Source organism: Cariama cristata, unplaced genomic scaffold, assembly GCF_000690535.1.
Source record: "Cariama cristata isolate BGI_N322 unplaced genomic scaffold, ASM69053v1 scaffold26723, whole genome shotgun sequence".
NCBI lineage: Eukaryota > Metazoa > Chordata > Aves > Cariamiformes > Cariamidae > Cariama > Cariama cristata.
The window spans coordinates 1,773-28,791 of NW_009608213.1; the positions used below are offsets into that span (position 1 = coordinate 1,773).

Below are 27,019 nucleotides of genomic sequence, written 5' to 3' on the forward strand. Positions count from 1 at the left end.
CCATATATATCCCTTCTCATCTGAGAGGAAGACATTTGTCCAAGCACTTAAGTTTTGTCCGTAACTTTACTCATTTTTCCAATTTTAAAGGACAGCAATGTTATCCTTATGTTCCCCCTCCCACAGTGTTAAGTGAGGTGCAGAGTGATGATTTTCCTTCTGACCATCATAGGCAAGGGAACTGTTAGCGCTCTCAAACTCTTTCTCACTGTGCCCAAAGCCAACTTCTGTTCACCTTTTCATTGGTATGACGATGACAGACTGCCATGATCACCCCCCATAGAACTTACTGTGCTCTGACACTTACCTGGAAGGAGTGTGTATGTACCAAGCTGATGCTTTGGCTCGCCTTGTTCTATGAAGGTCTGTCCATGAAAATGAACAACATGAATGTCTTTTGGTCCACCCATATTCAGCAAATGCCATCGGACCAGTTCACCATCATACATTCTCAAGCCTTCCAAATTGTAGGTAATCCCATTAATGGCTGAAAAAAAAAATGTTCGTAAGGAAAACTGTTCATAAAAGAGATCTCTTAAAGTGCTAGAATGTAGTTATTAAAATAAGTAAAATATTTAATGAGGTAATACATTTGGGAAAAACACCACTTTTTTCCAATTCGAAGTGCTACACACTTTATGTACATCAATTCTGAAAATCTAGGGAGGATTTCAGATTCAGGATTTCAAAATCTCACCAGAGGATTTGAGCAGTTTGCTTGCAACACATGGCAGCCAGGAGAACAAGGATGTGCAAGAGATTAAATGTCAGATGGGAACATCAGGCCCAAAAGAAAGGACAGCTATCTAAAATGTGTTCTGCAGCTTACATTTCCACAGGCATACAGTCACAACTGACATCTTCGATTAATAACTGATTTTATAGACCACATTTTCAAAAGGCAGATTTCACTTCTCAATATGCCTTTTTCAAACATGATCACTTAGAGCATACAAGCATCAGATTTTCAAAGACAGAAACACAGTTTTGTTACTATTATTTCAAAGAGAAAAAAGGGTTACCTTTGAACAGTCAGCCACTTAACTCTACATGACTAAAATCTCTGTATCCACAGAGAGGTATATGAAGGGCTGTCCTACAGCTGCTTTGAATTCCTCAGTAGAACTAGTTGATTTGTCAAATTACTGTAATATTTTTAAATTTCTTGCAAAATGTTTCAGGGTATTAGCTTCTTACTGAAAAAAGGAGTTTTTTGGTTTTCTTTTTACTTTGTTTTTTAAATACGAGGGGTAGATGTATGTGAGTGCGAGACAGTTGTTTTCTGTTGAAAGTTTCAGTCTAATATGTCCTTTCTTCATTTTAATAACAAATTTCCAGTTCACACTAGTCTTGACATATAAAACTATGACTATTATGAGTACAATGGAGAACAACAAAAAACCCCCATTCACATAATGAACGTGTAGGATTTATGCATGTTCAAAGGCACTATGAGCTGAGATACCTCCCCCAACACCTTTCCCTCTACTCCAGTAAACTGAATACTTGGCAAAAAGAAGCAAGTACCGTAGAATTTGTGGCATTGCTGCATTTCTCGGGTCTTCTCAGTACAAGTCCTTCTAGAATGTTTGTCAAAGTACCAGCTTTTCTCTTCATCAAAGACCATAAAAAGCAAGAAAAAGTCTCGGGTTGATGTTCTGCTGTTGTTTGACTTACTGAAGGTTCCTTTTTGACAGATCAGTATTGGCCCAATCAAACCAGAGTTAATATCTCTCTCCTAGAAGGTAATAAACTCATATTAGACGTAAAAGTGGGTTTCCCAAAAGATGTAAAAAACCCACAGCATTCTGTAGAAATGCAGCAGGCCCTAAAAATTTAAAGCAGAGACCAGAATTGCTATTGCCTTGTATCTTTGCTTTCCCCTGCTCCATCTACCAAAGAGTTCCCCAATTTGAATTCTTCAACAGCTTATATCTTCTTTTAACTGAGTGCAAGAGATTAAGTGTCAGACAGGAACATCAGGTCCAAGAGAAAGGAGAGCTATCCAAAATGTGTTCTGCAGCTTACATTTCTACAACCATACAGTAATATCATTTGCAGATACTCAAAACCTGACTGGACATGGTCCTGGACAACGTAGTCTAGCTGACCCTGCTTGAATTGAGGGTGACTAGATGACCTCTAGTGATCTCTTCCAACATGAATGTTTCTGTGATCAACTGCAGCAACACTACCACTTCTATTTTGATCTCCTTACCAGATTTAAATCGGAGTAGTAGATCCAGGACCGACAAGCTGCTCCTGACTGCACAGGTCCCGAACGCCTGTTTGCATACCATACATATATATAGCTGTTATTTGGCTGAACTTCATCATCTTCCTTAAACCAAGCAGTAGATTCATCATCATAAATGCTTCCCTCGGAGGACTTTTCATAGAAGAGTCCGTGAGCATGGAGGGAGTATGGTCTGGATGCCAGATTCTTAAAATGTACCTAAAAATAGAAGAAATAGATTCTGTTCAGCAAATTCAGGCCTAAACCAAAGACCCCACACAATACATTCCCATGACCTCAAACCAGGGTCAAGATTTGTGTAACGATTACAGGCTATGTTGCGTATGGCAAACCTGCCAGGAATAGCTTTAGACATCTCCATGCAGTCACCCTCTTTGACGCAGGTAGTTAATTAAAAGGTAGAAAGCATGAGTCTAACTCCTTGTGTTCCATGAGTCTAGGTTCCTAGAACTTTCACTGCTGCACTTCACACCTGGATATGTTTAGATACAGCAAGTGGGAAGATGGGGAGTTTCTACCTCTTATGCTTTGCTGCACAGTTGCACTGAAGAATGGCACAAAATAGTAACACCAAACCTTTGTATGTATCACTCTCACTGAAATCACTGCTTCTCACTTGACCCAGAGAAACACGAGATATGGAAATTACATATTTACCTCTCCTTAGAGAGTGATGCTCCCAAGCTAAAATAGCCTCTTTCTTCTCTTACTCATGTTTTAAAATGCAGCTCAATGTGTTCCTATTGCACACTACTCCTACTGAAACAAGCAGAAAGCAGCAAGATCTCCTCTCCCCCTTATAGTCCATCCCTGTGTGTTGGAAGACTGGATGAAGAAAGATGAGAGAAGGGAAACAGCAATTTGCTTCCTAATGCAAACATACCACTGTATCACCAGGGTTACAGTTCCTCTCCATCCTTGTTTGTATTAGAACTAACCAACCCATTTACAGCAACAGTTTTCAGAGGAAAATACACTTTTTGGACAAGTATATATATTCATCTCAAATACAAATGTACTAATTTATTTTAAAATAATTAAGAAGCTCCCTTTACATATAAAAAGTAATATTTCAGTGCAATCTGAGTTTAAAAAAACTTATATTTACCAAGGACAGGAAAGAAAAAAGGATGTGTTTCAAAGACAGACATCACTGTGCTTGTATGTCCACACTGCAATTTCTAGCTTTGAAAACTGTTTCCCCATCATCATCTTTTAAAAATTTGTGGTATTTTTAGACCCACTCTATGTCACACTGTAAGATTGCCATCATTTTATCCTGCACATATATTCAAAACATTGACCTACTAGGATAACATCATCCACTTCAGCCTGGATAACCGGCCCCAGGATGCCAAGGTGTTCTTTATATTCATCTTCATCCTGAAGAGTTGTAAAGGTACTGTCCATATAGCTTTGGAAAATCACCTTGTATGTGGTGCCATCTTTACAGGTTTTGTCATTCATCATGGTACTGAAAGGAAAACCCCAATTAAAAACCCACACAGTTAATCAGAAATAATAGCTCTGATAAAATCTGAGAACTCATACAGCAGGAACATTTTAGAATATAAAGAATAAACACACAAATAAATGTCAGATGATTCTGAAAATCATTACTTGCAGTGTTTAAGCAATTCTACAGTTGCATATGAGATCCTTCAAAGATTTGGTCAGCTATCAAAAACTTCAACTAGTCTCTGAAAACTCACCTAAGCTCTATTTTCCTTTTTTACCATTAGACTTAATAATCTGAATTAAAGCTTAGCTCAGAGTGTAGTGAGCCTACCACCTATACTCTACTCATAGATGTACCTTCTCTGGAAAGCTAACAGAAACACATTTTATATTTGATTACATCTGCATTTTGCAACACAGAGCTGGTAAGAAGAAGAAGAAAAAAAGCTTTTAGGCATTCAAATCATTCTTCAGATCTTAATCAGAAGCACCAAAATGATATTATTCTAACAAAACATATTATCATTTCTGATAAACCTCGCCTCATTATCAATTCTGCAAAAAACAGAAACTTAACCAAAGTCAACTAGTGGGAAGAAAGGCTGGTTTTCAGCTCTTCAACACACTGAGATGGTACATGCCACAGGCTCTGTTAATTTCAGTGGAACTAGACACCTCACATCAGCTGAGGATGAACCTCACTGGGGAGATCTATATAGAGCTTTGAGCATAAGGATTTCTTTATTTTGCAAGTGCACAAAGAAACTGTCTGTGGTTTCTGCCATTTTTGCAAGTGCCGTTTGTATGGACTGAGATGAGGCAAGAGTAAACCTGGAGAATACTGAAAAAGTGGTGAGAAAAAATATCGATCAAATAAAATGGAAATTCAATTTGAGAAATAATATATGTTTGGAGCTGAATTTTGTATAATGAAAATTTTCTTGCTCCTGTTTTTGCTGCTTTTGATAAAAACCTGAAGTTGTGGGTTCATTTCAAGGGCCACAAAGTTCAGCATTTTGATGAAAAGTGACTAGGAATTCTACACATTGTAGGGTGAGCACTGATCCTAATTTGTATGAATTAAGATTGGTCGACAGCCAGCTGAACATGAGCTAGCAGTGTGGACAGGTGGCCAAGAAGGCCAACAGCATCCTGACCTGTATCAGAAATAGTGTGGCCAGCAGGACAAGGGAAGTGATTGTCCCTTTGTACTCCGCGCTGGTGAGACTGCACCTCGAATCCTGTGTTCAGTTTTGGGTCCCTCACTACAAGAAGGACATTGAGGTGCTGGAGCGTGTCCAGAGAAGAGTGACAAAGCTGGTGAAGGGCCTGGAGAACATGTCCTATGAGGAGTGGCTGAGGGAGCTGGGGTTGTTTAGTCTGGAGAAAAGGAGGCTGAGGGGAGACCTGATCGCCCTCTACAACTACCTGAAAGGTGGTTGTAGCAAGGTGGGGGGTGGTCTCTTCTCACCGGTAACTAGCAATAGGACTAGAGGAAACAGTCTCAAGTTGCGCCAGGGGAGGTTCAGGCTGGACATTAGAAAGAACTTCTTCACTGTTAGAGTTGTTAGGCATTGGAATGGGCTCCCCAGGGAGGTGGTGGAGTCACCATCCCTGGAGGTGTTCAAAAAACGTTTAGATGTGGCGCTTCGAGACATGGTTTAGTGGGTTCAGCGGGCATGGTGGCATCGGGTATATGGTTGGACTTGATGATCTTTGAGGTCTCTTCCAACCATAATGATTCTATAATTCTAAGATAATGAATTTTTAGTACAGAGTTTCTCTCGTCACATATACTCTTTGCTGTAGCATAGTGGCCAGTCTTTCCTGTCAAAATGTAAGAAAACCCATCAACATTAGGGTTTGTGATCCAGTTACCTTCTGATTTCTCTGAACAGTAGGAACAACAATGCAATAATTCATGCAGGTTTATTTTTACATTAAGTATAAGGCAGTCACAAGTGTGGTTAATTACTTTGCATCTTTCATATATTTTTCAGTTCTGCAGCCTTGTGAAGTTGGAAAGTGCTATTATCCCATTTTACGACAGAACTGAGACACCAGAACCACTTCTTGCTAGTGCTAGAAACTGGGATTTCGTCCTGCCTATAAGCACATCCTGTCTATATTAGATCAGCATGTGAATCAACATTCTGCTAATATGTATCAGGATGGTGCACAAAACAAAAGCAAATTATATAGCCAAACCTTTTTTTATGTCCTGCATAATTCCAGCAGACCTCTTCAGCTGCAATATAGTATCTCCTCTCATTCCCTTTGCTACGCAGGTAATGTTCAGCAATGTCGTCTGGGTTACGTTGTTTGTTGATATTCACTTTTGGGTCTGTCATGTATGGGTCATCAAAGCTCACATAATGGTATTCGTATTCACCACCTGATGTTTCCTCACTGTAATATCCTTCCGTAACATATTCGTAGTCTCCATTTTCTTGGGGAAGTCCAATTGTGATTGATGGCTTAAGCTGCCGTGGGGTGAGCGTGTCATTTAGCGACTCTTCATGCCTGGCTCTGCTCAGATCCACTGTACGGTTGGCCTCACTGGGTGCTCCTGTGGTGTTCGTGCAACAAGGCAGTATCGTGTGGTTGGTCTCACCAGGAAACAACGCACGACCAAACCCTGCCATAGAATTGGTGATTTTTGGGGGCTTTTTACTCCTTGGGCTCAGCAAGTGGGTCATTTTTGGATATTCCTTTTTTTTCCTTCGAATCTTGACAAAGGTTCCAGATGTACTCAAAGTATCATTCTTGTTCCCCTCCTTTCCTTTCAGAGTTGGGTGCATGTGGCTCCCTTTCTGTTTTTCTCCCATTAGATATGAGAACCCTTGATACTTCCTCATATGCTTCTTATTTATGAATGCTGTACCATTTCTGCCATGATGATTTAACTTATCACTAACAGATTTATCTAAATTTGCCTCTAATCCCAGACTGCCCTTTGCAGACACCAAATTCCATTCCTCATTTGTCATTTTAGATGAGTATTTCCCAGCCCTGGGCAATGATGCTTCTAGCAAGTTCTTCACTAGTGCAGGGCTGGAATTAGGGCTTATATTGCTTAATGTATGATCTAAAGAAAAAGTGTCTCCTTGTTTATCTTTGGATAGCTTGGGTTCAGAGAGGCTGGATGCATTACACCCACCTCCTACAATGAGGTCCAAAGCAAGCGTCAAGTTAACTGCACGCATGGCATTTTCCATCTTGGTTTCCTCCTCTTCCAGTTCATCATCATAATCAGTTGGAAGCTGGCCAGTTCCCACCATGGCTACATCGGATGTGTTCTCTGCATGATGCACAGAATGAAGTGTACTTGTCTTGTCAGAAAATGAGACATTTTTATTTCGTACATGATTTAGAAGAGCATTCATCTTTTGGACAGAGTAAAACTTCATGGCCAGTGAGTTTCGTCTTTTCCTTTTCCTGTTAATGTTATAATTTCCTTTTCCTGTGCTTTCCTCTTGGTGTCTTTCTGAAAAGAATTTACTGTCCTTTCCGTCAGTTGGAAGCTCTTCTGCAACATTCATTTGGCCTTCCCTGTTGCTCAGCAGGTGTTCACCTGCAGACATGTTACCGTGATCTATTTCATCATTGCTTTGGCTTCTGTTCTCAAATACCAAGTCAGTCCTCCTATCACTTGTGCTAGCTAAAAATAAGTCCTCTTCTGCTATGACTGATGTGTAATTTGACTGGAAAGTTTCAGTCTCGATTAGGGGAAGAGGTGTGATAGGAGTTTCCAAGAACTTAGAGGTGTTTGTGAATTCACTGCTATTTAGAGCTGTCAGACCTGAGCCAGCTGCCACCTCAGAACTCACGGTATCAGTGTCTTTGTTCTGCTCCCAGGCCAGTGCTGTAAGGTTTTGTTTTTCTTCATCGCCTGTTGCCTTCCTTAAGCTGCGGATGGAGTAAAAAGAAGCCAGGTAATCCTGATAATCCAATTCCTCTTTATCTCCTTCTTCTCGCACATCTTCTTCAACTGAGGCAGAAACAGCCTTTTTATCAGTCTTGGTGTAAGTGAAATCCACAACATCAAACATGTCATCTTCCTCATAGTCACATCTGGCATCTCTGAATCTCAGCCTCATGCCGTAACTCATCTCTGGGGTACCCCAGGATGCTAAAAGCCAAGTACCTGCAAGTGAAAGACAAATGTTTATCTAATATGCAGCAGTTACGAGAGTGGACATTGGCTATAACCACTTACACCGTGGTCAAGGCAAGTTGCTGGGTTTGTTTCTACAGGACCTGCTATGGCAGAGTGCTAATCCTCCTCTGGGATTTCCATAAGCTCTCATTGCAATGAAAAACAATTAATAAATGTAAATAAATAACAGCACATACAGCTAAGAGCTGGAGCTCTTCTCCACAGATTAAGCTGTACCCAGGACCGGAGTCCAAATATAACCCATGAAAGACAGGGATATGAAAAAGAAGCAAACAAACAATATAAAGGATCCTATGTTTAGATCTGGATCTAAAATTGGGATCTTTTGAGATAAAGTTTTCATTTTGTCTTGTCCTTAGTGTTGTATGCATTGCCGCACACATAGAGCAATCTGAATAGAACAAGTATGTTCTGAGGTAATGTTGAAAAACATCTGACAAACACAGTATTTTAAAAGCTTCTGAATACATAAAGAATGATCTTTATTATATGAAAGTAATTTGAATTTCCAGTCTGGACACAAAACAATTAAGGTGCCAATCTGAGGCATCTTAGATTAACTTAAAGGTTTTAATAATTCCTCCAAAGCCTAGTCAGAAGGTCAGATCCTAGTCAGATCCTATTTGAAACTAGGATCTGCAGAGAACAAAATACAATCTGTTTCCCTAAACAGCATCAAATCAAGTTCTTTGCTTGTTACAGCTTACTTTTGGAACTAGCAGAAATGACAGAATACACAGAATTAACAAGGCTTGAGAAAACCAGCCTTTATTAAAAAGGTCACATACAATTTTCTATATTTATCAGAGTTTGAAGTGGCCTGCATAGCTTTCCTGATTTCTAACAACAGAAAATTTACGAAAGAAAACATGCCCTAGATGGAAAGAACAGATCACATACCAAAATCAAGCAAAAGTACAACTTCATTACTAGGGAGGTTTCCATAAAGTCTGATGGACTTTTAATGATTCCCAAATCTTGAACAATAAAGAACACTTAACATACAATACATTTTTAACTTGTAAGGCCTTGATGTGGTGGGATCACCGAAAACAAGCTTTGAGGATGTAAAGAATTCGTTATTTAAATAGATAAAAGATTAAAAAAAACCACTGGTATTTTAAAATAGGTTAAGGATACCTAAACCTTGTGGGATTTTAGGATTATCACTAAACACTCACAGCCTTCAATGAGGAAGAATCTCTGTCCTTTTGCAGGTAATTCTGTAAGTGTGGACTACATGGGTTCTAGCATCACCTTTTCAAGATATGGTATTAATCCTAGTTAGACATTGAGATGTATACCCATGGATCAGTGATCCAATTCAGTCAGGCAGACTTTATTGCTGCTAAATGACCACAAGCCTAAGGTAAGGTGTAGCCACTTTGTCCAGTAACGACTAGCATAATTTGACAGTCTCGGCCCTTTCTAGCTAACTCAGGATGGAGAAGTATATGGCAAAACTGGGAATCATACAGTGGAGTTGATACTGGATTGTTTCCAAGGACAATCTTAGAATTTCCTTAAAATTATCACTGCTAACCCCAATACTAATTGTGAAGTGAAAAAACATAACAAAAAAAAACATAACAAAAAGAGCCTGAGTATAGCATACAATTATGCTATGTGCTAAGTCTATGTAGCCAACAAAACTCCATACATACCAGTTGCACTGGGGAATGAGTCAACATTTTCCAGCACTGTGTTTAATCTGAAAAGCTTGCTTTCTTATTTGAGTAAGTCCCTATAGACTGGAAGTTAAAAAATGTCTTAGAAGAGCTGTCAAACACTATAGTTTTACCACTTACCAACATTGTCCATTTCCACTGTGACCGATTCTCCACTCATTGGGAAAAGGTTCAACACATCTTCGTATTTCCCTTGATACAGAAAAGAGTGCCCAGAAAGGCGAACAGAGACAATCTCATCATGGGTGCCAACACTGGAGAAGTGCCACTGAACCACGCTATCTTGGCAAAATCCAAGGATTTCACTGCTGTCAGAAACATAGCCATTTATTGCTAAAAAGAAAGCAAAATAAAAGTGGTCTCAATATTTTCAGAGTAAGAGTTTTAAAACCTCCTGTTCTTTGATGTCAGTCCACTGAACTGGACTCACACTTGCACCTGGAAAGAGACTGGCACAGGGCTGAAACCACAAAAGACTTGACGAAGATTCCAGCTCTGGAAATAGTACCTCTAAGGCAGCAAGGTGCTGCATCAAAGTTAAATAACCCTTGCCTTTACTTCAGGGCCCAGAGCCAGCCTGGTCCCTAAAATATTACATATTTCTGTACAGTGCCACCTGGCATGGTTAGAAGTTCACTGACTCTCTAGAGAATTCCCTGATTGCACTGCATCTGAGAACAAGCAATCACTGAATGCTCAGGTTCACGTAACCTTTCATAATATTCAGCTTGATATCCCACTCACTGTGCATTATGTTCGAGTTATAGAACTTGGGATCATCCCTTTTAACACTGGCGGGGTTGCTGCAGTAGTCGTTGATGTTGTCCTCTATGTACCAGCTCTTATTTTCATCAAACACAGCAAACATTGCCTGCTGCTCCCCATCTGCCTTTTTCTGAAAGACAATCAACACAGCAGTTACATTTTATAAGCAGAGACAGGTATTAAAAACTCAATCCTATTATCTTTCCTACTTACTATGTAAGCAATATAAGCTTCACCAGAGTTGTGGTAAGTGTGATCCAAGGGCTAAGTCAGGGAGTAGGGGGTCAAGACTTCAAGGTCACAATCCTACTACTGCAACCAACCTGTGGTGGAGCACTGAGCAAGCCACTAGCACTGCTGATAAGCAGATGGTGTACGACCAGGCTCTCTGTAAAAGGACCAACCTCCTGGTTTGACCTGAGCACAAGCTTTTGACTTTTTTTCCTCCCAAGTGATGCTCAAGTCTTTACCAAGCAAGATTTCAACAGATGGCAAAGAGAACCACTCTCCCAGAACTCTCCCATGCTGTTTGGGTTGCTCTGGATTCAGTGATGCCTGAGATTGTGAGACCCTGTTGAGCTGTATCTGTTACAGAAAAGGACCAGTTCAGATTTGAATGTGTTTAGAGTCTGAATATATAATAGCAGCAGGAAAGTTTATTGTCAAGTTAAGAAATAGACTTTCAAGTCAGGCTGGCCTTTTGGTCAAATGCTGCTCTTGCTAAGAAAAATCCAAATATAATTCCTCTACTGCTGTAGACAGTTAGAGGACTGTTTCTTCAAGTCATTTCTTCAGGAGCCTATTGGTTTAATGGCTCTCTGCACAACAGTTCTCTAAGGGGAGCAAAACCAAATTCACTGCAGATCAAGTAATATTATTTGACCAAAATCTATCTCCAAGAGGTTGCCAAACATGTTACCTGCACACCCTTCTGTGTCAATGCTTCACTTTTACAAATCAGAAGTGGGCCAATCAGTCCAGAGGCTATATCTCTCTCAATATCTACAGCACTATGATACAGCCTTGTGATACATTGTGCATCCTGTGCAGTGGGTTGGTCCATTTTAGCAATTTTCCATTCATAAGTGTATGTCTTCCCTGGATCAACTCCTCTACTCTGGGTGTCATTGCCTAAGGAAAAATAAAGAACAGTAATGATAAAAACTTAGGGCGAGATCTTTGTATAACATCAGGCTGCACCTTTTAATGAAATTGGTACAGTTATGCCATTTCAAGCTACCTCTGAGATAACTGAAGTTCAGCATGAACTTCTGTGTCTCTCTCTGAAATCACAAACAAGAACAGGAAACTAAGACACCAAAAAAGGCTATTTGTCTATGCTTTGCAGATAATACCTTGGTTTCTCTATAAGGCAACACAACAGATCAGCAGAGGCAGAGCACAGAATTGAGGTCTCCCAGTCATGCACATTCCTAGCCACAGCATCTCCTTGAAAGCAATGAAACCCTCCACAACAGTTAGTGGTAGGCAAAATGTAATTCACAAATTTCTTACTTGTGGCATCCAAGGGATAATCAGCTCCTTCTGCATTCTTTGAAAGTGTCACTCCATGGAAGTACATGCTGTAAGGTCGACTGGCCTTATTTTTGAAAACAATCTGTATTGACAGGCAAATAAAAAAAAGCCCCAAACTTAATATTTAGCAAATCCTTGTCTGAATACATAACAAAGTTTCAACTACAGCAGAATTTGCCTGGTTTCAGCCTGGGAAGTGCTGGAAAGGCAAAGGGATGTCTTAAATATTGTCTGACAATATAAACCCACAGCCTAAATGCTGCTGGTACCCCGCTGCTGGACTTTGTAGAGCCCATTGAGTGAAATTCAGCTTCTTACACTTGGTCTCTGGAAAAATCTAAAAAGATCACTTGTTCTTCCAGCTACTAGGCACACATTACCTCAGGGAATATGAACTTATTGACTCCATGTAAGTTCTTAAGAAGCTTCAATATGGGACAAAACAAATTTAAACAGATTTAAAAACAAATCTTGTCCCATATTCCAAGACCCCAAAGCGATATGGGAGGAAAAGGTAAAGTGTCCTGCCTATGTTTGATGAAGCCAGAAAAAAAAGAAATGCTAAACTCGAATTCAGAGTCACAGAGTCATAGTGGCAATTAAAGGTCATGAAACTTCGTGATGCACCATCAAGCGACAACAGAAAACACAAGTGGATGTGACAGCAGCACAAGCTTGTAACTCAAATGCTTTGCAGCTTCATTTCATAACTCCATGAAAGAACACTTAACTATGAAAGCTGAGTACCACTGTCTAAAACAGCCAGAAAAAGCAGCAACATAAGGAATGAGGGCTCATGAAGTTTGGTTTCGCATCCATATCCCCCCAGAAGTCCACCTAGGTCTAACTATTTTCTGTTTTGGACCACTGTCAACATATAAATATATTTTACAAAGACTGTGAATGAAGTGTGTTTATCTCGTAAAATAAAGCACAATCATGGAAACTATAGAGGGAATGCTGAAAAATCTAAGCTAAGCACGGTCACTTGTGATCATACCTTTTAACAGGGCCAATATTTATAACATTAGCTATATTTTTTGACAAAAAACCTAAATCAAACTAGTTCTTTTGTACCTCTGCCCAACAGAAAATCATGCTATAGTATAAATAATCTCTGAATTTGTTACTTACTTTAACTTTGTCATTGAGTTGAGCTCTGATAATAGGGCCCAAGATTCCAGTTTCTTTAGGATGAGGATTTTCCAGACGTTTAGTGAAGCTGGCATCAGTATATTGCCTAAAAATAGCTTTTTTATACTTTTTACCTATGAGATTTGAGAAGTTGTCCAAGTGCTGTGCTTTATAGTGTCTTAAAAATAAAGGAAAAGACAAATGATCAACAAAACTTGAATAGTGACATCTATTAGAATACAGAATTAGTACTCAAGCAACTGGTAGAAACCTTACTGCTTGAAAAAAAAAATCCAAACCCTAAACTAACCTAATGCTCTTCACCTCAAATTCTAACCTAAATTAGGTAAGAAGAAGCTTGGAACATTATTGTGTCTTAGTATCACATATGACCAATTAGTATCAGAGTTTACATTTAATTTAATAGGATATACATGCAAGAAAGAAACAAAACTGAAGCAGCAGCTACATTTTCAAGGTAAGATAGCAGAAATCACTGTTCTCCTTTTACAAAGGCATAGTTGAGCATAGAAAAAATAAACAATTTGCTTACAGTAGCAAAGACTGTAGGAGAGACAGGAACAGATAATCTTAATCCCAAGCACCATAGAATAAGTAGTGTTACACTGAAGTTTAAAAACATTAGAATTGTTAATGCTGAGAGCAAAACTAGGATAAATACTGTGAAGTAGCACAGAGTAACATGTTTGTCCTGGTCACTTGTGCTTCAAAAAAAAGTTACTGAACAGGGATAAGCTCTGCAATTTTGAACAAAGGAGATAAAATCAGAGAGCACTGAGGTAGTTAAGTAATGTCATGTAACCAGCAGGGAAAGATATAAAAGTTTGCTCCATGCAGTCCAAGAGCAAACAAGAAGGGAAGCAAATCATACCAAAGAAGAGGAATACTTAGAGAACTACGTGAACACTATATTCTAAGGAGGTATATGAAACTATAACCCCATACAGGGTAAGGAATTTGTCTTGTTCTGCTTAAATCCTTAAAGGTCCTTATGACCATCAGCTCATAAAGTCGCCAGTACTCTAGCAGTGGGGAATTGACAGACTGCTAACTTAAGCTTACAGTGCACTGCCAACATTGTGTACTGTGACCACATGTGTGTTACCGAATTCCTTCTATTTACTTAAGTTGAACAAAACAGCCCAATATGTTTACTTATTATGACTTTTACTACACCTACATTGATGCCATGCGAAGGTCATTTATAGAGAGACCTCTCTTTCTCCCATTCCCTAAACACTTTATTGTACTGAACTTTTAAAAACTTTTATTATCCAGAAATATTCCCTCCCTCCCTTTCCCTTCTTCTTAAGGATTGTTTATTTCAGCAGAATTCATGTTGAAAAGTAATTTAGAAAACAGGCTTGTATGATACTTCGGGCATTTCTGAAGTCATCTTCATATCTTGGGCTCCCCGTTACAGGCAAAAGAAGGTGTCTGTCCACTTTAGAGCTCCTCAGCAAAGAAAGCCATTGGGACACTGGTGAGAGTCCAGTGGAGAGCCATAGTGATTAGGGAGCTAAAGCGCATGACATAGAAGCAAAATCTCGCTTTATTCAGTTGTCTGAAGACACGGCTAAGGGAATCTCTTATTTTTACCTTCAACTATCAAGCAGGAGATTATGGAGAGAACAGAACCAGACTATTCTCAGAGTTGCATTGTGAAGAGATGAGACACAACGGACACAAGGTGCAACATGAGAAAGTCTGATTAGATATAAGGAAAAAACTTTTTCACTGTGAGGTTGCAAAGGTGCCCAGAGAAGCTGAGGCATCCCCATCCTCGGAGACAATGAAAATTTGACTGGATAAGGCCCTGTGCAACTGGATCCAACTCTGCTGTTGGATCCAATTTTGCCATTGGATCCCCAGAGGTCCTCTCCAACCTGAATTATTCCATGATTTCATGTTCCATATTATATTGACAAAGTATTATTTTACCTATCAAGGCTGTCTGGAATATTTGGGGCATAATCCCAAGTAACTTCTTCTGCAGCAATGAAATATTCCCAGCTTTTGACCATAAGACGTTCTTTATAGGAGAGACGACTCTTCTTCACCTCTTTGTCCCCACAGTCTTTTATAGTGAGGTAACCATGCATTCCAGCTAATTGAGAAGAAACAGTACCACAGTGATTTTGCATTTTATGAACCCTTACCACTTCAGCTGCATTTCTCATTTCTTTAGCTAAGGCTGCCAGCAAGTGTTTGTTCATCTGACTGCCATCCCTTCAGGTTTGAAAAGGCTGCATCCATGTAGACTATATATAGGCTGGGAGCCTTCCAAGGACCCCATATTAATCAAATTGAATACAGAAGCTCTCTCAACTAGCCCTCTTTGAAAATACCAGCTGAACAAATAGAAAGCTATTTCCCAACCGCCCTTTTTTTTTTTTTCAAAACATGTCTTCCAGCTCTTGTAAGAGAGACATTTATCTCATTCTTTAAAACAGAATTCTGATCACTGCTGAGAGAGAGATACCCACTTTCAAATGATGAATAACAAATATTTTCATCAGATTCAGTGACCCTTAGCTGCAAGTGCTCAGTTTCTCAGAAAACAAGTGGTTCCCTTAATCATTTTATAGCAGTGCTTATCTGAACAGCTCACAGAGACTTAGACACTGGAGTACTGATTCACCATTGTTCTGTGATCTGCAGACAGCAGTAAAGCTGCAGATAAGAATGCCTTTTAGTTCATCGTGCACTTCTCATCCAACAGAATGCCCTGTTCTCCAGTGGTTTCTTAGGAAAATGACAATCATCTGAAACACAGTAACTGTACCATTGCAAAACAGTAGAAGCCATTTGGGACATACAGAAGAGAAGGACAACTCTACAGTTGCCTAATAAATAGATATTTTCTTGCCTTGCAGGTGCTTTTGGACAAGGGAAGATATCAGCCACTTTCCTTCCTCACTCACTGTCATGTTTACTGTGGTTGATGCTCCTCCCACTAGGGTAACGGTAGAAACTCGGCGATGTCTTTGCTCCATGGATTGGCCGTTGATATGAATGGAGAAAATTTCTGGCTTAGAACTCATTCCTATCAAATGCCAGCTAATGTTGTCATATGCACAAGCCTCTAAATCTGAAAGAGAAATTACAGTAGGGTTCAGAATACTGTTAAATCATGCAAGCTCTCTATGCACACTAGGTCTGAAGTGAATCTTCGCTCAAAATATTAAAAAAAAAACCCCAAACAAAAAACCTGTGATTCCTGTGATCAGTGCTAGCAACAAGAATTTTCAAAAGCTTGTAAATAGAACAGATACCAAGATCCTGTACATCAGTGGAAGACAGGTGTTTAAATCTGACATGCAAGTGATGGTCTGACTTATAATGAGCTGGGGAAGAAAGAAGAAAACCAGTAGCTTCTTTTGGAAAGCTGACCAGTCCTTGTTAAAAAGGTGGTCAAAAAAATAAAAGGCAGCAGCCAGAAAAAAAAAGGCAAGGATCCAAGCCAAAGAATGAAGTCGTATCTAGAGACAGTAATCGCCCTATCCAATATTTGTTTAAAAAACCCCACCTAAGACAGTCTTTGGTATTTGTTTAATGGACTGGACAGAGATATGAAAGTATTTCCTTAGGAGAACAAGGGGAAAACATTAGTGACAGAACAGCCCCATTACCACCTTCCTAGTCTTCCCACTTAATAGTCTAATTTAATGGTAACTGACTACCCACTTCCAGGAAGTTTTTCACCTAGTATGTTCTAGATGCTGTAAAACCAGCAGTTCACTTAACCATATCACTGTCTCTCCATCAGCTCAGTAAAAGAAAAAAAAAAAAGAATTGAGGGATTTCTTATTTTTTAAGGGTTAGTAATCCTGTTCTTCGGTCAGAACGCTTCTTAGAAGTAATCTTGTTCTTATCAGCAATATGACATGACTTCCTTCCAGCAGCAGTTTCTGTTCTAGAATTTAGAAGCTCACAGACATAGTCTTAAAAAAGGCTGTATCCCATTCCTCCAAATTCCTGTTCCCTTGCATAAAAAAGCAAACAAAGGTAATACACAGTTTTCATCAATGTCAATTTCATCTCACATAAGCCTGAAAAGTACCTGGTAACGTTCCATCAGTATAGCCGTTAATTGTGTACTTGAGTGATGATGATCTTTGCCAACTCTTGTTTTCATCAAATACACCAAACATCAGTACAAACTCCTTGTCAAAAAGTTTCTGTGACCCATCCTCATTTAGGCTTCCTATGAAGAGGAAACAACAGGTCTTAATTTGAAGCAGAAGCAAAGCAGTTTTCACATCAACATAGTGGCATTAATGTGTATTTAATGAGTTTGCATCACCTGTTAGCATGTACTGGCTGAGCCTGACCAAAACAAGACCTTAAGAATGCTTATAAAGTGATTTTATTTCTGAAAATACTTTTGGGTTGGGTAACCATGAAAACAAAAATCTGTAATATCCCAGAGGAGATTAAACAACATGCAATGAATTGTCTCCAACAATTCTGACAATGCATTGTAGGTATCGCCTTAATGAATGGGAGCACCAAACAACCTTCTGCCCACCTTCTGCTCACCATCAGACACTGGCCTCTCTTTTGAGGCTGCGAAGCAAGGAGAAGAATGGTGACAGAGGCACCTGCAGTGTGAACACTGCCTTTTCAAGCACTACACTGAAGACATCAGCTCCTTTAAAAAGCATAAAACCAACCACTCAGCAAACCACCTTTACATACAAAAAACTTTGACAAGTACTGCTGAATTGGAGCTCTCATAAGAAACCATCTAGTTGAGTTTGTGATACAGGTGTGATTTCTGTCAACAAGTAGAATTCATTCTGGACATGCCACACAGAACCAGTGTGATTTTACTGATTCTTTCTGTAGATTGCTCACATCAAAAACTTCCATTTGCTACTTTCAATACATAATCCAGGACTAAAATATATGCCCCTCTGGACTGCAGGGACTAAAAATTTGGGAGCTTGCTGATTATTCTACTTAGGAAGAAACACTAGCAGTGGAAGCAGTTATCTTTAATGTAATCCTTTTTATTTATGAGAGGCTACAAAGTCCTGTTTTCCTGCACAAAAGAAGTCTCAGATCAGAGGAATTTATCTGCTTGTCACGCAAAGAACATTTAGTTAGTGCTTTAACTCAAAAGTCCACTTTTTTATAACCTTCCCAGGTTATACCATCTATGCTGTTCTTAATGTGTCAGACCATGGTGGATCGACCCCAGTCAGCAGCCAAGCACCCACCCACCCACTTCAATGCTTCCCTGCCCCCAATAGGACAGGGGAGAGAGAACAAGAAAAACAGAAGTGAGAAAACTTGTGGGTCGATAAAGGTGATTAAACAAGCGAAAGAAAGAGGGGAAAAAAACCCCAAGCAACACAAAGGAAATGACTCATCTCCCACAAGCAGTCCGATGCCCAGCCAGTCCTCTCAGGAACACCCATCTTGAAAGTCAACACCCCTCATTCTCCCTGCACTTCTGCTTCTTCCTCTACCTCCAGTCTTTATTGATGAGAATGATGTTAACATGGTAGGAAATATCCCTTTGGCCAATTTGGTTCATCTGTCCAGCTGTGTCCCCTCTCAACCTCTCACGCTCCCCCAGTCTACTAGCTGGGGAGGTCTGAGCACAAAAAAGAGAAAGCTTTCACACTGTGTAAGCACTGTTCAGCAACAGCTAAAACGTGGGTATATTATCAACATTAGCTAGTCACAAATTCGAAACACAGCACTGCATGAGGTGCTGTGAAGAAATCAACTCCATATCAGCCAGATGAAATACACAGGCGTGTTGCACACCTACCACAAACAGTACCCTGTCAAAGAAACCCTGTTCAGAAATCTTAAAAATGTGATTAGTTAGCCATTTGTCTTTGCTCTAGCTAGAAACATATGCTCAAATTGTCTTGAAGGTAGTGGTCAAACTAATCCATCTCAAACTCGTATCCAACTCAAGCCCACAATATATGCATGAATTTGAGAAGCCTGAGAAGGAAGGAAAGCATGTAATTCCAAAGCATTTGTCCAGATTAACTCCACCAGTATGCCATAAAATGAACACATACACACGGAGAAAGAAAACCCAAGAAAATTACAAAAATAACAAGTCCTAGATAATACTAAAAGCACTAATTCTCAAAAAACTTCAGGAGGCACATAATTAATACTAATGCCACTCCTTTGAGGTGGTATGAGTAGGTGTGTTCTGCAATTAAACAGATATCTATCAGTGAAAAGAGTGCTCTTGTACAACCCACACTGAATCACTTTTATGTTTACTTTCCGGAAAGCTTCAAGGTCCAAGTCCATGCAGTCTGCAGTCTATACAAAAGGCTTGACTCAAACTGCAGGGATAGAGGATCAAACTAAGTAACTTGCAGAGTTTTCACTAAAAGGAGGATATATAACTTGGAAAAATTTAGGATTTAAGGGACCAGGAAGTAGTTTAAGTAGCTTACACAGTGGCATACTGTTTCAAACTTCCCTCAAATCAGTGGTATAGACCTAGCAGTTATTTACAAGCCTACAAGACAGCAGTTCGTATTAGTGGAGATGGAATTCAATGATTCAAACTGCTAAAATCTCAAGTTCCTGACAGTATGCAAAGCAATTTTTGAGGACTTATAATCTGTTCACATTTGGCCGTATTTTCAAATTTCGAGCAAAAGACACGCTGTTCTGCAATTTCAAACCCTTGTTACAGAAGAGAGACTGCTATAGCATCTTGATCAGACAGGCTTTAAAAAGCATGTGTAAAGAAATTATTTCCTGCCTTATTCTCCAGAATGGCTGAACCATTTTGAAAGAAGCTTTAAAAAAAAAAATCTATTCTAAGACAGGAAATTTAAGGTCATATATTTAGCCGTTAGGCAACTGAAAATGCAACCAGTACAGGCAAATATATCTATTAATAGTGCTCTCTGTCCATCTATAATTATAGGATGGAGCTGCATGAAAGATGGCATTTAAAAACTTTAACATCTAAAAGAAAGATGTTGAAAACTATTTACTTTACACTGCATGTAAAGACGTGAAAAGGAAAATAATATATGTTCCCTCATTATCATACAACCTTAACTTTATTAAGAAATGAAATTGTATTACCTTATAATAGTAGTCTTAAAGCATTTCATTACCTTTCTTGCAGATAAGCAGTGCTCCAATCAGACCAGAGTTAAAATCCATTGCCATGTTCTCATGAGAATAATACGCATAAGTAAGACAGGGAAGGTCAGCTTCTCTTGGACCAACTTCTTCTGTTATATCCCACACATATGTGTAGACCTGGCCTGGAAGTACAGCATCATCTTGTTTTTCTGCAGATGATGTTCTGTCATCGTACAGGGAGCCTGCCAAGAAAAATGTCAGTAGGGTGGCATGAAGACAAAGAGCAATTACAGTATCTGGAGTATCCTCCTACAATCAATTCCAAAAGCTTCGTTTGTTTCTTGCCTATATGATAGTTCAGCTTCAAAGAGATAACTGATGATTCTACTCACGTTGTGGAGAGCAGCATAGGGGACAGTAGCTATTCCACCATCCTGTTTCTTACAGATTAAAGATTTCCTAGAATTGTCATCACTGCCAAAATGTGGGGCTCATCATCAGTCCGACTAGGGTTAGGATGGCATGAAGCTTCAGCCTCTGCTCACTAATACTCTGTGGAAGAATACTGCCCACTTTGTCAACTTTCTAGCTGTCTCTCATAAAGCCATTGCGCGAGCTAGCATTGCCTTGCTGCCTTAGAACTTTTGCGCACTGCATATCCAGATGGCAGTAATGGCTTGTGTCTGTGCCTATCATATGCAACAAATCTGCAACATGACAAAGGGGAGCCAGAGAATCAAAATCCTAGGTGCAAAAGGCATGTTGATAAGATAGTCAAACTGAACTGCCTATCACTTCCAGTAACATATTCTGTTCAACTCCACAAGATGGGGTTGCAAAACTCTTTTTGTACTGACACAACAAAGACAGACTTGAATAAATTTGTAAACTGCAGGTCAGGGCTCTGGCTCAGCACCCAGTGCAGGGCAACCTAAGAAGCATAGGCAAACTCACTCTGTGCTAATGCAGACATTTAACTGTCAATTCGGTCACAGTTTATGATCTCTTTTTGCTAGTGTCATGAGGGTTCCAGGAGCAGACCACCACAAAGCTGAGCATGAAATGATGAGTATCAGAACAACATCAGCAGCACTGTCAACTACCTTTACCAATAATGCCTTGATGTATGCTATTGCAAGGGATTTGGAAAAGTTTTTTTTAAGACCTGTATTTAAGAGTTTACATGTTCTGAAACAGAATATTTCTCAATTATGTAGGGGTTGGACCAGACGATCTCCAGAGGTGCCTTCCAACCTCAACCACTCTGTGATTCTGTGGAATAGTATTAGCACACAGGCAGCTGGTCAGGAGACTATGCATGTCAGATGACACCTGTATTCGTAGTATTACACAAATGAACAAGAAAGGAGCTAACGATGAGTGTGAAGTTTTAATCCAGGATCAACAGATATTTGTGTTACACATATCCTCAAATATTAGTCTAGGCCCTCTCAATATTTCATGCAGTAGTCTACAAGTAAATGAACAAAACATGGAGTTTTTATAGCATTTACCTTCTGCATTTTTGTTGTAAACTATGCCTTGGGCATGAATACTGACTGGCTTGTCAGCCATATTCTTAAGGTGAACTACTAAAGTATCTCCCACTTCAGCATGCAGAGTTGGTCCCAGAAGTCCTGTAGTTATTCAAGATAAAGAGAGAGGAAAATGTGAGCAAAACAGTATGTCTAGTGAAACAGAGTTATCTCCATTAGGGAACATGAGCTCTCAAAGTACAAGTTGCAAAATTAATACAGGCAGAGAATCTAATACCACTGCAATGAAGATTTACCCGTAAAAAGGCATGTGAGGATTTAAAACCTGCAGCTCACAGTCAGGAACGTTACAAATTGTGTACCTGGCAACTAGCACTTTAAAAAAAAAAAAATCACAGAAAAATGGTAGATTTAGGAAAAAAAGTTTTTTCCCAGTACAGAAAATTTATCAAAAGGTTCATGCTGAGATTCATTGGGAATTTCTAGGAATCTTTCACATATAATTTAACTAAACAGTTTTAGGAAGGCAAACATTTTATAGCTTAAGAGTTTAGAGAAAGGCATTCAAGCACATTTCTTTGAGTAGCACTCTCAATGCCAGAAGTGACAGAACAAAAAGATTTTTCAATCCCAAAAATGTTATCTAAAGAAATAATTAGTTCCATGTTGCAAATTTCTTGAGGCATTGCCTGCAAGAGGTTTCAAGAGAGGCCTGTATCTCTACTCCCCATGTTGCAAAAATAAGCAATGGAAGAAACCTGCTAAGACAACCTTTAGCTTGTTAATCTCTTTGCTTGTAAACTATTTTGTAAATTTCTTTCTCTGAAAAGAAAGAAGCAGTTGCAGAAAAGACAGGAGAAGCAGTTGCAGAAAAGACAGGAGAACAAACAAAACTGGAAGGAATCAGATGATAGACTAGACTTTTCAGGGAAACTTGTAACAATTTCATATCAGCAATCCCTTACACATTTATTTTGAAATCTAAATCTGAACATCTAACATCTGAAGTTATTTTATCTATTTATCTATTATATCTATTTATATTTATTTAATATGCAGACAGACTATACAAGCACCCTGCGTAAGTATCAGAACACAAGTGCCATACTTATGTATGGCACAAGTATGAGAACTTGCCTCCATTCATTTAAAGCTTCTTCAGGCAGTAACAGACACAAAGGCAAGGGATATCTTTCACACCCAACCTCATAGTTCTTCTTTTCCTTTCCACTGATCTATCAAAACCATATTTGGTCTCAGGCCTTAGGCTCCTTCCATGTGAATTTATAGTGTCACCACTATGACTGTGCTGTATAAGTCTAAACGTGTATGGGAAGTCTCATCAGCTGCTGAAAACAAAGGGAACAACTTTGTACAGTGCAATTAATTTGCAGATAGCACTGAACTCCAGCCTCTGAAAATCCAACCTCTCCATGGCCTTTGAAAGCCTACTGCACTGTAGAGACCTCATTCCCTGTGCCTATTTAGTGTATGTGAAAAAACAATGGACACAAAAATACAAGCTTGCTTAGCTTGTTACTGGCTTTATGACAAGCAACAAACAAAAATACTCAGAACATTTCCTTCCTGTTTACCTGCAAATATATTTGTTGGTTTTTCTTTTTTAAAATCCACTTCATACTCTCTGTAAGAAATTTTCTTAAACACAGGATCTGAACGTTCCAATCTGAAACCAAAAGAGTTACAAAAAAGTTAAAAGGACAGATTCCTACAGATGTCATTGATGTTTAATGGATACCTCAGAAAATGAATCCTGGAATTACATTTAATCACTTGCACATTTTGCTGAAGGCAAGGCACATGGTCCAACTCTTTGTAGTGTCTTCCCCTCTTTCTCTTACTCTACTGAATCTATGATGTTCCTGAGCTAGGCCACTTCATATTTGACATTCAGTTATAGTACCTGCACAATTTACCCCTGATTTTGCCAGTGGTTTCTATAGGTCTTTTTGATTCTGTGATGAAGATGTCTTTGTCTATTTAAGACACAGAGGAAGATGTTTTTACCATGCTTAATCTAGAGAGCATCTGACAAAACACAGTGAAAGAAACCTGAACTTCTCTTTATTCAGACCCACGCTTGAAATTTAAGACTCACAACAGGGATCCTACAACAGCATTAAGAGCAAGCTCCTGCAGCAGCAATAACTTTGCAGGCAAGCACAAAACTGTTCCCTGACAACCACTAAGTATTTCACAGAAAGTCAGAAAATTGCTTTCAGAGAAACACTGCAAGTGTCCTTAGTCTTGCTATGTAAATGACTCAGGCACCCAGTAGATGACACAATGTCTTCTTAGAAAACATTCTAGCAAGCAGAAGGAAACCAGCAAACAACACTCTATAAGCCCTATAAAGTTCATCAGACCTGTTCAGGATGTGACTTGCTCTAAACACTTACACGAGATATCTCAGTAGGCACTGTATATGAAAAACTCCTAGCTAATCACAGAGTATTTCAGCTGAGATTTGAGGCAGTCTTGGGGGTCTCTACTGCATGAAAACAGTCTATCCACAATGTGATGTTTAACGACACAGCAGTTGATGTTTATATTGATGCATTCAGTGCAGATGAGAATGAAGTTCTAGCTACTAAATCCACATGCTCAGGTCAATACTTCAATGGCATTTGGCTTCACATTCCTACATTTAAATCCTGTTTTCTTCTCTCGTCAGTTTGACATTATGCTTATACCAGCTGTATTAAACATCCAAGGGGAGTTTTAGAAATCATAAAAACTTTGTTTTAATTAAGTGTTGACAATAGAATAGTTAGAAAGCCTAAATCTGAACTGGAAATGTCCTTTCCATAAAATCCAGATATGCAATATATATTTATAAAAAAACAAACTAAACAAAAATAAAGAAAATAAGCCATCCACCAATATTTAAAAAATGCAGTAGTATCCAAATAGACCCTTCAATGTAGGAGAACAAGTAATTTGTAACATTTCATGCCACTTGACAAACAAATAAAAGCTGTACGGTGCCTATAGTGAACACAGCATAAGAATGAAGCCTAATTTAAACAGAATTCTAAATTACATCCAAGTTTTGTCACCTGTAGCATTGTACTTGCAGTGTTTATAATCCTAAGGATAACAGTGGTAATACAAATAAAATATTTTATATGCTTGATTGGCATATGCATGTAGACTGGCCATTCTGCAATGCTATCTGAAAAAAAAATAAAAATCCGTATTTTCACTTAATGAAATACAGCAATGCTTGATTGTACAACCTTTACTCGGCAGAACTCAGGATGGACTTTTCACAAAAACTACTGAATAACTCAGAAACAACACATCTAGTTCCAAAGTTCATTGGGCTTCTGATTTAAGTGAAAGTGATAGTATTCAAATTGGAACATATTTATTCCTTCAGTAAATTCTAAAGTCTGAAAGTTTTCAAAATCTTACCAAACCATGGCTCAACTTAACAATGCTCAAAGTCCATATATCTAAACTAATTACATTAAAAAAACCAAACAACAAACATCAACCCACACAGAAGATGACAAAAGCAAGCCCTGGAACATATTTAACAAAAGTGCTCGGAAAACATAAAAATAATTCTATCCACTAATGAAGTAAATAAAAAGGAGCTTTTAATACTTCACTGGCTCCAGTTCAGATCATGCTGTTTAAAGTCACACAAGTTCCTCTGAAGTCAACAGATCAGGCTCTAAAGTCCTCCTGGGCTCTAAAATTCCACAGGAGACACAAAACACTTTCAGTCATAAGAGAGGCCTAGTTTCATCCTCCTTATCCTGTACTTTGTTACCTGGACTTTTCCTCAGATTCCGGTTTGTAGGTCCAGCTAGTGATTTGAGCAGCTATATAGTGCTCCCTGACCTTCACAGCTCCCACCACACGCTTCTCTGAGTCTGGCCACCATGAACCAAGTAGAAGCAAGAGAAAAAGACGCATGCAGTGGAGTGTCATGGTACAGATGCCTGCTGATGCTGTTCTGGAAGACAAAGCAGAAACCGCTGCTTTTATTGCTGTTGCTGCTTCTAACTTCCCCTCAGAAATGAAATAATTGTGATGCAAGAGGGTAACAGCATTTGCTACGCTCAGGTCATTGCTCTTCACCTCCTCCTCCCCTTGCTGACAGGGATCCAATAGAGATTTAAAAAAAAAAAAAAAAAAAGTTTAAACTACCTTCCCTCCCTTCCTCCACACCATCTTCAGTGAGACAAGCACCAAGGAGAAGCAGACTGTGGTTGGGCCATTGTCTACTGAAGCAGCAGGATATCAGAGGCAGAAAATAATTACTTAGATTACTTACAATTACAGGATATTTGACTTGCATAGTTAGGAAGAAGGGGGGGCATATCTTCCCAGAAAACAGAAACCCAGCACACGGCTGGTACTAATGGAAATTTCCCAGTTAGATGCTACATCTCCTAAGAAATCATTCCCAGTTAGAAAGCAAAGTGCTGAGGGATTAGGACTAGAGGAGTTAAATCTAGTTACAATCTAGTACATATACTGCACATTCATAATAGTAAGTCAGTAACCTTTGCAAACATGTTGACAGCTTCAGTTTGGTTCCTGCTATACTCTCAAGTGCCTCAGGTAATGGATAACGAACTGGCCTCTCAGTGGCAGCTAACAGGTCAGCCTGAAGACTTGTCCATAGTCAGAATCCTAATCTAGTCTTGATTAGGATCTATTGACATTTATCAAAAAAGAAGTTATTAGGAAAATACCTTTTGATAAGCTAATTACCAATGTCAACTATATCATGAAAAATGTTTCCTTGCTTTTGCCAGTGCTGAGAAATTTGCCAAAACAAGAAGAAAATTGAGTGTTTCCTGTACACTGGGATTACTGGAAAAAGAAAAATCCCTACCTATTTTTTTCATGGACAGAAGATCACATTTCAACAATGTTTTGCTAATGTTTTCTTTAAAAAAATTACCTAAAGCCTCAAATCAAAACAATTCCACTCCAGATCCAGACAAAAATAAGGATAACATTTCCTCAGACTACTTCAGAAGAAAACCTGATCAATTCTAGGTTTGACATATTGTTCAACAGCAGAAAGGTCTAACAGGTAGCTTGGTTAACTATCCAAAATACATAGTACCACATGGCTTTAGAATTCTGAGATAGGGAAGATGATTGGAAAAAAGTTCATGAAGACCAATACCTGAACGCTCCCTACCAAACCTCAGAATAGTCTGATGCCTAAACCTGGAAACAATTGTGATCACTTGGACAGCATAAGACTACATACATCATGGAACAGTTTCAAGGCAGTAAATTGAACTTAAATTCTTGCATACTGCATCTGCATAGAGTTAATCACTTGCTCCCATGAGCCACTTTGACACATACATTATGTATGAAAAAGATTCAAAATGTAGAA

The 27,019-nt window shown here is 39.0% G+C and overlaps 1 protein-coding gene across 1 annotated transcript; it reads right to left on the reverse strand.

Moving 5' to 3' along the window:
- Positions 1–290: 290 nt before the first annotated feature.
- Positions 291–25,587, reverse strand: F5 (coagulation factor V (proaccelerin, labile factor); the record flags this gene model as incomplete). Its single annotated transcript, XM_009697050.1, has 17 exons — positions 25,427–25,587; positions 23,220–23,311; positions 21,643–21,765; positions 20,158–20,370; positions 17,103–17,246; positions 15,909–16,130; positions 14,981–15,146; positions 13,019–13,196; positions 11,864–11,966; positions 11,268–11,479; positions 10,328–10,478; positions 9,704–9,916; positions 5,924–7,862; positions 3,566–3,731; positions 2,219–2,455; positions 1,528–1,738; positions 291–487 (listed from the first exon to the last, which is right to left on the reverse strand). Coding segments are annotated over exons 1-17 (4,728 nt in total), but the record flags the coding sequence as incomplete, so codon positions are not given.
- Positions 25,588–27,019: the final 1,432 nt, after the last annotated feature.